Here is a 14,065-nt window from a genome sequence, read left to right as displayed (position 1 = left end):
CCTCTAGAATTCCATGGACGGAAGAGACTGGCAGGCTACAAGTCCAGGGGTCACAGAAGAGGTGGACACAACCACTAAACCTAAATTCTTACTATTCTGAAGAATTATTTCTGTGACAGAGTGTGTAGCCTAGTGTGGTTACTTTGACTTCATATTCAGTGTGAAAAAGAAAAAGTTAAATAGATGACAAATGTGTGAAGAGGGGCTAGAATACGCTCCTTTGCTCTAAAACCTGTACTAAATGACTTTTGGTGGTATGCTGTTTGGGGATTATCCACATCATTGCTCCTTTCATTAAGTGGATAATTGAGTTGCTATGCAGTTTTCATAATATACAGACTAAATAGAATCCCTACAGAGAGATGCAGATTGTATGATAACAAGCACACAGGAACCAACATGCAGAAAGATGAGATACTGTTGAATGATACCGTATCCACAGGGAATGGATCCAGGTCTCAGTGATCTGTTACAGCCTGCGACAGCAGGAAATCCCACTTGAATACACAGAACATCTTTTTTTTCCAGAAAGTCAACTGCCATAGTAGGGTTTCTTTTGATAGGAACCAGGAAACATATGCTCAAGTCATGCTTAAAAAAAAAAAAAAAAGAAAGCCCTTACAAAGCACAGGTTTGGATAGTCAAGGAGTCCCATGATAAGGTTCTAGGAAACATTGTACAATGTAGTTTATGTAGGTCAGCCTAATATGGAGGTGATGAAAAATTTCCCAGAATGCTGGTTATTGTAAGAAAGGAGGTTGGGAGGAACCCATAAGGTAATAGCTTATTTTTGTGCAAAGTGAAGTTTACGAGGAAAAGGGAAAATTATGAAAAGGAGATAGAAAATAGAATATGAAGCCGCAGAGACTCGCTTGTAGAAAACAGAATACGAGGCCACGAAGACTGCTTGTATGAGCCCAGCCCTTCCTCTGCCAACAGTTGTAAAGGCTGGACTAAACATGGAAACAAATAAACCATTGGAAGATTTCAACAGCAAGGCACCCAGGGCGTGAGTGCTGAAGATCCCGCTAGAAGGGAAGTGCACTGAAGCGAGTTCCTCCTGTATCACCGCTTTGCCCTCAGTGTCTTGCTGAGATGCCGCACAAGAAATGGGATCTCCTGTTAGTCCTGTGGGTTGGAGAGCCATAACTGTGGTAAGGTCAGCCGAGGTTTCTGAGACTTAAGGGACCATATTCCAGAGTGCAGGAAGTCACAGAAGCGTGAACCTGGAATTCCAAATGCAGTATCTCCTAGTATCTCCTAGTATCTCCTAGTACGCGGACCATGAATAGGGTATAAAACCAAGACGGCAAACAGAAAATGATATTTCTCTATGGTGGAGACGAGCAAAGCAGAGATGTGAACAGCGTGACAGTGGTAGGGAGACAGAGGCTGGGGTACAAAGTCCCTCGGGCCAGAATGGCCTTGAAAATACAATAGACTTTCAATTGAATTCCAAATAAGGCCTCTACCCCCAGGAGCACGGGCAAATGGAAAATAGATGCCAAAATCTGATCATCTCCCCTAACAGCCTATCAGGAGAAAATGCAGTCCTCTGAAGAGTATGATAATATCATCTAGAGTTTCCACAATTTTTCACATTTACGAAGATAAAGATGATATTGAAAGAGTAGAATTTGTGGATCTGGGCTCTGACTCTGGGTAGGTGGGGACACACTGGAAGGACCCTGTCAACTAGGGGAGACCCCAGTTTACGATGTTGGTTTATTGTGCCTCTACCTGCCTTTTTCTTCTGGGACCATAGTCTGTAGGTCCATTTACCCACTGGAGTGTGGATTTGGAGATGGTTTCAGAAACTCGCTCTAAATGATGCCCTAATGGTAAGCCTTTGTCAGGGCTTCACAGCTCCATTTCCTGAAGAACTCTCCTCTAAAAATAAAAAGGATGTCCAATCTTGTTGATTGTTCTATGAAACAAAATAGGAATTTAGAAAAACCAGTGGGAAATAGACATAGTGAGAAACCTGATGAATGGTAGCTCCCCTTTAAGGAAGCACCTTCTTTCCATTACCATCTTGGGCTTCTACTTTCCGCTGTCAGTTATGGAATTCCCAGGGGGAAAAAAAGGACCTTAGGACCTGAGCTGCAGCGATCAATAGAACACATAATAACAACGTTCTAACAGCTGCATTTCCCCATTTCTCATTACATTCTTGTTTGACTGGCCGGTTTGAACATGTTATCTGAACAAGCAAAACATAAGGAGGTGGGTCTTTAGGGACCCAAAAGCTGGGACTAAGGCCAGAGTAAACCTAGCGAGATGTAGGTTTACTACATCTCACTAAATGCAACATTGATAAGCAGTTGCTGGGAATCTCAAAGTAATGTTTTGAAAGAGTTGCTGAATCCAATAGTAAGGGCATCCTTTGCTAATGCTTAAGCTATGGTATATAGATGAGATGCAGGTCTCTTCCAAAATGAACATAAATTTATGCAAGCCAGCATGCTTCTTCCTGGGTGAATTCATTAAATCAGGGTGCATTTTCAGAAGAATACAAAATGAGAGATTTTTACCTGGAAATGAGGAAATAGGTTGTTTATTTGTGCTAAAAATGAGAGACACCAAAAACCCTTATTCTAAAGATATTTTGGGGGGCCACATGTTTTGTTTAATTAGCATATAAATTGACTGACTCCCACCCCACTTCCCTAGGACCTACAGATGGTCTCATTTCCCTTACTCACATCAAGAGGAAACCATGCCAGGAAGTTAGTTGAATCAGAATTTGACCCTGACCTGAATCAGGGTCAAACCATCCCAGTTAATAACCACACCTATTTGGTTGGCCCTTTCAAGAGGAAAAAAAAGCACTGACCTCCACACAAAAAGCTGCTAGCCCCATCTAAAAAAATAAAAATGTATCATGATGTCATTGGTGAGCAATAAGTACACTTAACTTCCTAACAACTGATCTGAGATCAGTAATATGCTGTCCCTTATAACAAGTGTTCATTGAATACCTTTCATATTGTAGGTAACATGCTAAATGACTGACATGTAACTTATCTAGTCTTCCAAACAAACCACTAAAATAAGTCCACCTGCAGACGGTGAAGTCACAGCAGAGAGAGGTTAAATAATTTGCTGAAAGTCACACTGCTGAGAAGTGACCTAGAGGGATTAGAAGTCAGGTTGGCTGGTACCTAAGCCCATGCTTTCAAACCCCCTCTCTTTCCATGAGAAGCAAACTACTGTCTCAAGCTGCTTCCCTGGTTCCAGTCAACTAACCCAGTGTGGCCATCCTTCAGGAGAGAAAGCCGCACCTCATCCCAGTAGAAAGTTTTAGAGGATTTTACTTTAACTTGTCTTCCTACTTCCTTGGTTTATCTCTGGAGTAAAAGGCTCTGAACATAGTGATTTTTCTCATTTCCAGAGATAAGTTTTTGTGTTCATTTTAAGAGAAAAATCTATCATAAAACTTGTTTTCACCTATTCAAATTGGCCATCCAAGCCCAAGGAATTTATTGTAACTCAAACCATAGTGGCACGTAAAATTTTGTTTTCGTCAAAGCACTGTGTCTCAGGAATGAATCATATATCAGTAATAGGGTATATGGGCAAAATAACTTTGTTAATGTCCCACTTTCAAAATGAACGCAGGGGAACTTGGTCCATTGAAGGAATACAAGGGATGAGGAAAATACTGCAAAAAACATTAACTGTCCAATATAACCTGGCCCTGGTGTCCTTGGCCCTGGGATAGGTCATACTCCATCAGGAAGGCCACATGGATGATGGGTTAACACTGCAGAGATGCCAGCGTGAGGAGTCCCAGGCTGCTCGGATCATCCGGAACACGACCGCCTTATTCAGCCAGTTTGTAAGGTACGTGAGCTCCTTCCTTTTCTCTACTCGTTGGTTCTATTTTGCAGCCATCTGATCCCACCGACCACCCCCTTTTAATACTATGAATTTTCAGGAAATAATTATGTACCAGCAAAGAGTTCTACCAGAAAAAGCTTGGGATTGAAACTTATTTCCAACTAGGTGAGCTCCTACCAGCTTCACTCTCAGCCTAACAAATGCCCAAGCCTCTTTAGTTGGTGTCATTAGTCGGTATTCAGGTTGGCGCCATAAATAGCCAAGGTCTTCTTATGACAATTAAGTGGAAAGAGATGGAGCGCTGTAAATCCCCTTTGTATTAGCGCTGTAAGTCCCCTTTGTATGAACAAGGGAGGAGAGAGAAAAAAAAATGGACCTACAACCTCTGTGCTATTTAGAAAGGTTTTCTACATCTTTCAAAATGGTTTGGACACGAGATTTGCATCAAATGCTTGGGTTACCCACCTATGACTAAGATTTAGATGGGGAAAGTAACTTAACTACCTACTTGGATCATAGTCCTTCCAGCCTCAGCAGTGCTGCCAAAATAGAATTCTAGATTGTATTCACCAATTACCACACACACACACACACACACACTCTGTTGTAAACAGTGCAGTGTTGCAAGCCATCCTTCTCTCATAGGAAAATCTCTCTAAAGCCTAGAGGATTTCAATTGCACGTGTGGATCTGCATGAAATGAGAAAAACCTTTGTTAATGTCCCACTATACCTTTATTTTCCTCCCTGTTGAGTCACTGTGATCCAAGGGATATATATTAGTTAGGATACAGGCTAAGCTGCTATTGTGGTTCAGAATAAACATTTCTTTTTCAAGTAATAGTATAGGGGAGGCAAGTGCTTTAGGGAAAACAGACCATCCTGCTACTGGGACAGTTTCCTTCTGTCTTGCTGCTTTGAAATCTCTATAGGTTCTTAAAGTATGTCCAGTCCAGCAGCATCACCTGGGAACTTGTCAAAGACACAAATTCTTGGGGTTTATCCCAGATAGACCTAATCAGACACCTAAGAGTGGTGTCTCAGAAAAATTGAGTTTGGATGGGTCCTCCAGTTGATGCCAATGCATGCTAAAGTTTACAAACCATTACCCTGGAATAAAGGTCTTAACCTTGGCCAGGCATTAGATTCATCTGGGAAGCTTTTAACATCCTGATGCCAAGGTAGCATCTTCAACCAATTACATCAGAATCTCTGAAAAGTGAAAGTGAAGTCACTCAGTCATGTCCGACTCTTTGCGACCCCACGGACTGGAGCCTCCCAGGCTCCTCCGTCCATGGGATTTTCCAGGCAAGAATACTGGAATGGGTTGCCATTGCCTTCTTTTTTTTAATATAAATTTATTTATTTTAATTGGAGGTTAATTACTTTACAATATTGTATTGGTTTTGCCATATGTCAACATGAATCCACCATAGGATATTCCCCATCCTGAACGCTCCTCCCTCCTCCTTCCCCATACCATCCCTCTGGACTGGCGATTTGTTTCATATATGATATTATACATGTTTCAATGCCATTCTCCCAAATCATCCCACCCTCACTCTCTCCCACAGAGTCTAAAAGACTGTTCCATACATCTGTGTCTCTTTTGCTGTCTCGCATACAGGGTTATCGTTACCATCTTTCTAAATTCCACATATATGTGTTAGTATACTATATTGATGTTTTTCTTTCTCACTTACTTCACTCTGTATAATAGGCTCCAGTTTCATCCACCTCATTAGAACTCCAGGAGATCTTCCCGACCCAGGGATTGAACCCCAGTCTCCTGCATTGTAGGCAGGCGCTTTACTGTCTGAGCCTCAGAATCTCTGGGGTGGGATCCAAACACAAGCTTTTTATCAGAGTTCCCCAGATAATTCTAATACTCAGCCACAGTTGAGAACCAACTATCCTAGTGTGTATTCTTCAACCATGTGATTAAAAATAGTGTACTATCACCATGGCTGAGGTCTGACCTGAAAAGATGAGAAGAGAGAGGAAATAGAGGGCAAGCCATTTCTTTAAAAAAATAAATAAATAACCCAGAAGTAGATCACCTTATCTTATACTCTGTTAGCTAACACTAGTCACATGTCCACACCTAGCTAAAGGAAGACTGAGAAATATCTCTGGTGGGTTACAACTAGAAGGTCTTGATACTAAATTGAAGGAAGAAAAGCAGACGGTAGGGCTATTCTTGCCACAAGGTGGGACTAAGGCCTGAAAAGCAATGATCTTTGCCTGATTTTGACTCCGGCACTGGTTTCCCATGATTCTTGAGCAAAATATATCCTCCTTTCCATCCTTTACATCCGAACTGCCCCCCTTCTTCACAGAAAGAGTGTAAGATTGAATGGCTTGGTATAGGTAGGAAAAATCAGCTACATGCATACATGAACTTTGCATGCAGTCTCAACTAGACCACACCATTACCATAGGGAGTGAATAGTTGTATCTAATTCTCAATTCTCTCAACTTCTGCCCTTATGTCTTTCTTAAGTCAAGGCCCCTAATTCACACATTTACAAAAATTAATTCAAAATGGATTAAAGACATTATTGTAAAACTTAAAATGATAAAACCTGGATGAGAAAACATAGGCTTGAATCATCATGACCTTGAGTTCAGCAATCTTTTATTCAATATCATACCAAAGACAAAACCTACAGAAGAAAAATTAGGTAAATTGGACTTTATCAAAATTAAAATCTTTTTTGCTGTGAAGGGCACCATGGAGAAAGTAAAAAAAAAAAAAACAATTCATGAATATTTGCAAATCATAGATCTGAGAAGGGAATAGTATCTAGAATAAAGAACTCTCACATCCCAACATTAAAAAGACAAATAGACCAACTTAAAAATGGATGAAGAATCTAAACAGACATTTCTCCAAAGATGATATGCAAATGGCCATAAGCAGATGAAAAGATGTTCAATACTATCAGCCATCAGAAAAAATTAAATCAGAACCACAATGAGAGAACACTTCATTCTCACTAGGATGGCTATAATCAAAAAGGCTATCAATTAGAAGTGTGGACAGGATGTGGAGAAATTCAACCTACACTGCTGGGGGGGATGTAAAATGTTGTAGTCACTATGGAATACAGTCTGGGAATTCCTCAAAATTTTAAGCATAGAGTTACCAGATGACTCAGCAATTTCATTCCTCAGTATGTGCCCAAGAGATATTAAATATTGATCAGTTGCTTAATCATGTCAAACTGTGAGCCCATGGATAGCATCACGCCAGGTTTTCCTGTCCTTCACCATCTCCCAGAGCTTGCTCCAACTCATGTCCATTGAGTTGGTGGTGCCATCCAACGACTTCATCCACTGTCATTCCCTTCTCCTGCCTTCAATCCTTCCCAACATCAGGGTCTTTTCCAATGAGTCTGTTCTTCACATCAGGTGGCCAAAGTATTGGAACTTCAGTTTTAGCATTAGCCCTTCCAATGAATATTTAGAACTGATTTCCTTTAGGATTGACTGGTTTGAACTCCTTGTCCAAGGGACTCTCAAGAGTCTTCTCCAACACCACAGTTCAAAAGCATCAGTTCTCCAGTGCTCAGCCTTCTTTATGGTCGAATGCTCACATCCATACATGACCACTGGAAAAACCATAGCTCTGACTAAACAGATCTTTGTCAGCAAAGTAATATCTCTGCTTTTTAATATACTGTCTAGGTTTGTCATAGCTTTTCTTCCAAGGAGCAAGCATCTTTTAATTTCATGGCTGCAGTCACCATCTGCAGTGGTTTTGGAGCCCAAGAAAATACAGTCTCTTACTCTTTCCATTGTTTCCCCATCTATTCGCCATGAAGTGATGGGCCCAGACGCCATGATCTTCATTTTCTGAATGTTGAGTTTTAAGCCAGGTTTTTCACTTTCCTCTTTCACCTTCATCAAGAGGCTCTTTAGTTCTTCTTCATTTTCTGCCATAAGGGTGGTGTCATTTGCATATCTTAGGTTATGGATATTTCTCCCCATAATCTTCATTCCAGCTTGTGCTTCATCCAGCCTGGCATTTCTCATGATGTACTCTGCATATAACTTAAATAAGCAGGGGGACGATATACAGCCTTGACGTATTCATTTCCCAATTTTGAACCAGTTCATTGTTCCATGTTCAGTTCTAACTGTTGCTTCTTGACCTGCATACAGGTTTCTCAGAAGGCAGGTAAGGTGGTCTGGTATTTGCATCTCCTTAAGAATTTTCCATGGTTTGTTATGATCCACACAGTCAAAGGCTTTAACATAGTCAATGAAGCAGAAGTAGGTGATTTTCTGGAATTCTCTTGCTTTTTTGATTATCCAACAGATGTTGGCAATTTGATCTGGTTCCTCTGCCTTTTCTAAATCCCGCTTGAACATCTGGAACCTCTTGGTTCATGTACTGTTGAAGCCTGGCTTGGAGAATTTTGAGCATTACTTTGCATGTGCAATGAGTGCAGTTGTGCAGTAGTTTGAGCGTTCTTTGGCACTGCCTTTCTTTGGGATTGGAGTGAAAACCGACCTTTTCCAGTCCTGTGGCCACTGCTGAGTTTTACAAATTTGCTGGCATATTGAGTGCAAGAGTTTAACAGCATCATCTTTTAGGACTTGAAATAACTCAGCTGGAATTCCATCACCTCCACTAGCTTTGTTCATAGTGATGCTTCCTAAGGCCCACTTGACTTCAAACTCCAGGTTGTCTGGCTCTAGGTGAGTGATCACACCATCATGGTTATCTATAAGATCTTTTCTGTTTAGTCCTTCTGTGTATTCTTTCCACCTCTTCTTAATATCTTCTGCTTCTGTTAGGTCCATACCGTTTCTGTCCTTCATTATGCCCATCTTTGTATGAAGTGTTCCTTGGTATCTCTATCTTTCTTGAAGAGATCTCTAGTCTTTCTCATTCTATTGTTTTCCTCTATTCCCTAGCATTGATCACTTGGAAAGTCTGTCTTATCTCTCCTTGCTGTCCTTTGGAATTCTGCATTCAGATGTGTATATTATTCCTTTTCTCCTTTTCCTTTCACTTCTCTTCTTTTCTCAGCTATTTGTAAGGCCCCTTCAGATAACCAAACAAAAACTTGTACACAAATGTTCAAAGCAGCATTACTCATAATAGACAAAAAGTAATAGCAACGTAAATGTCTATCAACTGACGAATGAATAAACAAAAGGTGCTATATCCATATACCAGAATATTATATGTCTGTAAAAAGGTATGAAGTTCTAACATACACTACAGCATAAATGAACCTTGTAAACATTATGCTCAGTGAAAAAAAGCCAGTCACAAAAGATTATTACTACACTTATATGAAATATCTGAAATAGACAAATCTGTAGAAACAGAAAGATCTGGGAATGGTGTGATAGCAGGTGATAAGGGGGGGATGACTACTAATGGGTATGGGATTTGAGGGAAAGCTGATGAAAAATTCTAAAATTGACTTAGGTCATGGTTGCAGAACACTGTAAATATACTAAAAACTATTGTACCATTTGAATAGATTATGGTATAATACATGAACTATATTTCAATAAAGCTGTTATTTTTAAAAATTCAGTGGGAGTTACATGCCTAACAACGGGAAAATTATTTTTAAACAGCTTTATTGGGTTATAATTTGCATATCATAAAATCCATCCCTTTAAGTGTACAACTCAGTGAATTTTAATAAATGTATGCAGCTGTACAGCCATTGTTACTATTCAGTTTTAGAACATTTTCATCACCCCAAAAGGATTCCTTATGCCTACTGGAGTTTATACTAGTTGAGACTCCCAGCCCCAGGCAACCAATCATCTGCTTCTCTCACAGTTTAATGCATTAAACTGATAAACCATACAATATGTGGTCTGTTGAATCTGGCCTTTACATTTAGCATTACATTTTTGAGGTTCATCCTTATTGCAATATGTGATGGTGTTCTGTTCCTTCTTATTGCTAAAAAGTATTTCTGTGAGTATGTTTTAAATACGTATTACATATATAAATTGTATACACATACATACACAAAAAGGCATACATGTATGTGTGTATATATATGATTGTGTATATATGTGTATGTGTGTGTCTGTGTATATATATGGAGAGAGAGATAACAAGTATACTCATCTCACATACTAAAACATGTTTATAGTGAAATAGCACTATCTTGATTAATATACCTTTATCATAAGTATTAAATCAGATAAAGTGAGTCCTCCTACAATGTTGTACTTTTTTTCAATATTATTTTAACTCTTCTGATCCTTTGCATTCCCATATAAATTTAAAGGGTGAATTTATCAATTTTTGTAAGAAAGTCTGCAGGGATTTTGATAGATATTACAGCGGATGTATACATCAGTTTTGGGAAACTTTTATCTTAATAAATCTTTCAGTCCATAAACACAGAATGTCTGTCCATTCGTTTATTCTTCTTGGATTCCATTCTACAAGATATTAGATTTTCCAGGATATAAATCTTACACTTTTTTATGAAAGCTATACAGTATTTATTTTTGATGCAACTACAAATGGAGGTGTTTTCTTAATTTCATTCATTTTTTTCTTAATTTCATTTCACATTGTTCACTGCTGGTGTCTATAAATATTGACATGTAGAAATTGAGGTTTTAAAATGTCACCCATGTATCCTATGTCCTAGATGAAATTTTTTATTATAGTGAGGGTATTTTTTGGTGTGGATTCTTTAGAATTCTCTACATATGGGATCGTGTCATCTGTGAATAAAAGGAGTATTTTTTTTCCTTTGCAATAAGAACGAATGCCCTTCATTTCTATTTTATTTTGTGTGAATGCCCTGGATAGAACATCTACTACAATATGGAATAAAGTAGAGAGAACAGACATCCTTGTCTTGTTCTTGATCTTAGTGGGAAAACATTTGGTCTTTGACTATTAAGTTTGGTAATTAACTTGTAGAGTTTTCATAGATGTCTTTCATCAAGTTGAGAAAGTTCTCTTCTACTTCTAGCTTGATGACAGCTTTTTATATTTAATGAATGTTAGTTAGATTTTGTCAAATTCTTTCTATTGAGTTGATGGTGTGGTTTTGTCCTTTATTTGTATAGTTTATTACATTATCTGCTTGAGAATGTGATTGAAATCAGTATTATTGTTGAATTGTCTATTTCTCCCTCAATTCTGTCCATTTTTACTTCACATATTTTGGTCTCTGTTATTGGGTGCTTTGAAAGTGAAAGTATTAGTCGCTCAGTCACGTCCAACTCTGCAGTCCCATGGAGTATAGCCCATCAGGCTCCTCTGTCCATGGAATCTTCCAGGCAAGAATACTGGAGTGGGTAGCCTTTCCCTTTTCCAGCGGATCTTCTCAATGCAGGGATCAAACCTAGATTTCCCACACTGCATGCAGATTCTTTACCATCTGAGCCACCAAGGAGTTTATAATAAATATATCTTCCCCCAGACTGATTCTTACAAAATATTGCCTCTTTTCTTTTTTAAAAAATTTTCCCCAAGTGTTTCTTTTCTTTGAAATTGAAATATAGTTGACTTACAATATTATATTAGTTTCAGATGTACACTGTGATGATTCACTATTTTTGCAGATTACATATCATTGTAAGTTATCACAGGATAATGGCTATACTTCCTGTGCTATGCAATATATGTTTATTACTTGTGTATTTCATACATAATAGTTTATATCTGATAATCCCATACCCCTATTTTGTCCCTCCCCACTTCCTTTTCCCCTTTGTTAACTACAAATTTGTTTTCTGTGTCTGTGAGTCTGTTTTATATATACATTGATTTGTGTTATTTTTTAGGTTCCACATATAAGCAATATTATATGGTATTTGTGTTTTTCTGTGTGACTTGTTTCACCCTGAATAATATTCTCTAGGTCCTTCTGTGTTGCTGTAAATGGCAGAAGTTTATCCTTTTTTATGGCTGAGTCCCTTTTTATATGAATATTTTTTGTCTCAATTTATCCTGTAGAGCCACTCCAGCTGTCTTACATGCTAGGTACAGTTACTGATTGCATGGTGTATCTTCAGTCCTTTTACTCTCAACTTATTTGTGTCTTTGAATTGGAAATGTGTCTTGTAGATAGCATACTTTGAACCTTTTTATTCCCCCCGAATGCAGTCTGACTGTCTTTTCCTTTTACTGGTGTGTGTAATCAATTTATAGGTAGTGTAATTATTCAGATGATTGGTTTCATGTGTGCCATTTTGCTATTTGATTTTTATGTCTTTTTGTTCCTCTATTCTTCCTTTACTACTTTCTTTTGTGTTAAATTGACATTTTCTAGTATAATTTTAATTCCTTTGAGCGTTTCTAACTACTTTTTTAAGTTACATTCTTAGTTGCTCTAGGGAACTTAGTATGTCTTTGATACAAAATAATCTACTTCACATTAATATGAACTTAACTTTCTCCAATATTGTTCTCGTCTCTCTCAACTCCTTTGTGACAATCCTGATATATGTATTACAGCTTCATGTGTTATAAGCCCAGCAATAGAGTTTTATAATTATTATTTATGCATTTTTAATTAGGTCTAAGAACAAAAAAGAGAAACATTGGTACATATTCATTTGTTTTATATTGAACTACATAATAACCTTTCAGTTCAGTTCAGTCGCTCAGTCGTGTCCAACTCTTTGCGACCCCATGAATCGCAGCACTCCAGGCCTCCCTGTCCATCACCAACTCCCGGAGTTCATTCAGATTCACATCCATTGAGTCAGTGATGCCATCCAGCCATCTCATCCTCTGTTGTCCCCTTCTCCTCTTGCCCCCAATCCCTCCCAGCATCAGAGTTTTTTCCAATGAGTCAGCTCTTCTCATGAGGTGGCCAGAGTACTGGAGTTTCAGCTTTAGCATCATTCCTTCCAAAGAAATCCCAGGGCTGCTCTCCTTCAGAATGGACTGGTTGGATCTCCTTGCAGTCCAAGGGACTCTCAAGAGTCTTCTCCAACACCACTGTTCAAAAGCATCAATTCTTCGGCACTCAGCCTTCTTCACAGTCCAACTCTCACATCCATACATGACTACTGGAAAAACCATAGCCTTGACTAGACAGACCTTTGTTGGCAAAGCAATGTCTCTGCTTTTAAATATGCTATCTAGGTTGGTCATAACTTTTCTTCCAAGGAGTAAGCATGTTTTAATTTCATGGCTGCAGTCACCATCTGCAGTGATTTTGGAGCCCAAAAAAAGTCTGACACTGTTTCCACACTGCTGTTTATTTCTCAGTATGGATTCTAGTTAGTGTCTGGTGTCATTTGCTTTCAGCTTGGATTACTTATTTCTTGAGAGGCAAGCCTGCTAGCTTTTGCTGATAGACCTGTGTGTGGATTGGATAATATGTCCAAAGGTCAGGCAGTTTTAAGATCGTCTTGGATTTTACTTTCTGCTTGCACAAGGCCTCCTCATATTCAGCCAGAGATGAATAGATACCTGGGGCGCTCTCTGGTTCTTCCTGAGTGTGTCTGTCTGGGACTTTGCACATGGCCTGCCTCACCCTGTTAGACCTTCTTTTCCTTGGAGCTAGGGGAGAGGATCGGAGAAGGCAGTGGCACCCCACTCCAGTACCCTTGCCTGGAAAATCCCATGGATGGAGGAGCCTGGTGGGCTGCAGTCCATGGGGTCACTAAGAGTCAGAAACAACTGAGCGACTTCACTTTCACTTTTCACTTTCATGCCATGGAGAAGGAAATGGCAACCCACTCCAGTGTTCTAGCCTGGAGAATCCCAGGGGAGCCTGGTGGGCTGCCTTCTATGGGGTCACACAGAGTCGGACACTACTGAAGTGACAGCAGCAGCAGGGGAGAGCATGGGAACTATCTCGGGCTGAAATATCATAGACTCCCACTATTCTTACCAAGGTTCATTATTGGGAAAAAAAAAAACATACTTCTCAATTTCCTGTATACCTTGGTCAATTTCCAGAATCCTCAAACAGTTTTTTGGATGATTTTGTCCAATATTGTCACTTTTATTGGGAGAAAGAACTCGCTGAACTCCTCATTTCTGGAAGCCCCACCTTCAACGAGAAATTCTTGATTCTCCCTGACACAGGACGTTTTACAAGAAAGGAGGGCTAATGAATACCAAACCAGTACAGTAGAGGTGAGGGCTACAAAAGCCCTGGTACTTACATTATGCAAGAGCTGGAAAGTGAAGGGTGACACATAATTTGGAAATAGATTCTCCTCTCCCATCCCTTTTGAGAAACCAACAGTGCGTG

The 14,065-nt window shown here is 39.3% G+C and overlaps 1 protein-coding gene across 9 annotated transcripts in view; it reads left to right on the top strand.

The window, feature by feature from the left end:
• The window catches only part of RYR3 (ryanodine receptor 3), a 575,944-nt gene that overhangs the window by 284,400 nt on the left and 277,479 nt on the right, over positions 1–14,065 (top strand). For all 9 annotated transcript variants that reach the window (XM_069595972.1, XM_069595974.1, XM_069595971.1 and 6 more), the window contains exon 12: positions 3,725–3,846. In XM_069595972.1, the coding sequence (XP_069452073.1) occupies positions 3,725–3,846 (122 nt within the window). The remainder of the gene's footprint in view (positions 1–3,724; positions 3,847–14,065) is intronic.

This window comes from Ovis canadensis, chromosome 7 (genome assembly GCF_042477335.2).
Source record: "Ovis canadensis isolate MfBH-ARS-UI-01 breed Bighorn chromosome 7, ARS-UI_OviCan_v2, whole genome shotgun sequence".
NCBI lineage: Eukaryota > Metazoa > Chordata > Mammalia > Artiodactyla > Bovidae > Ovis > Ovis canadensis.
Note: the sequence above shows the minus strand (reverse complement) of the source record. Positions and strands in the feature narration are given on the sequence as shown.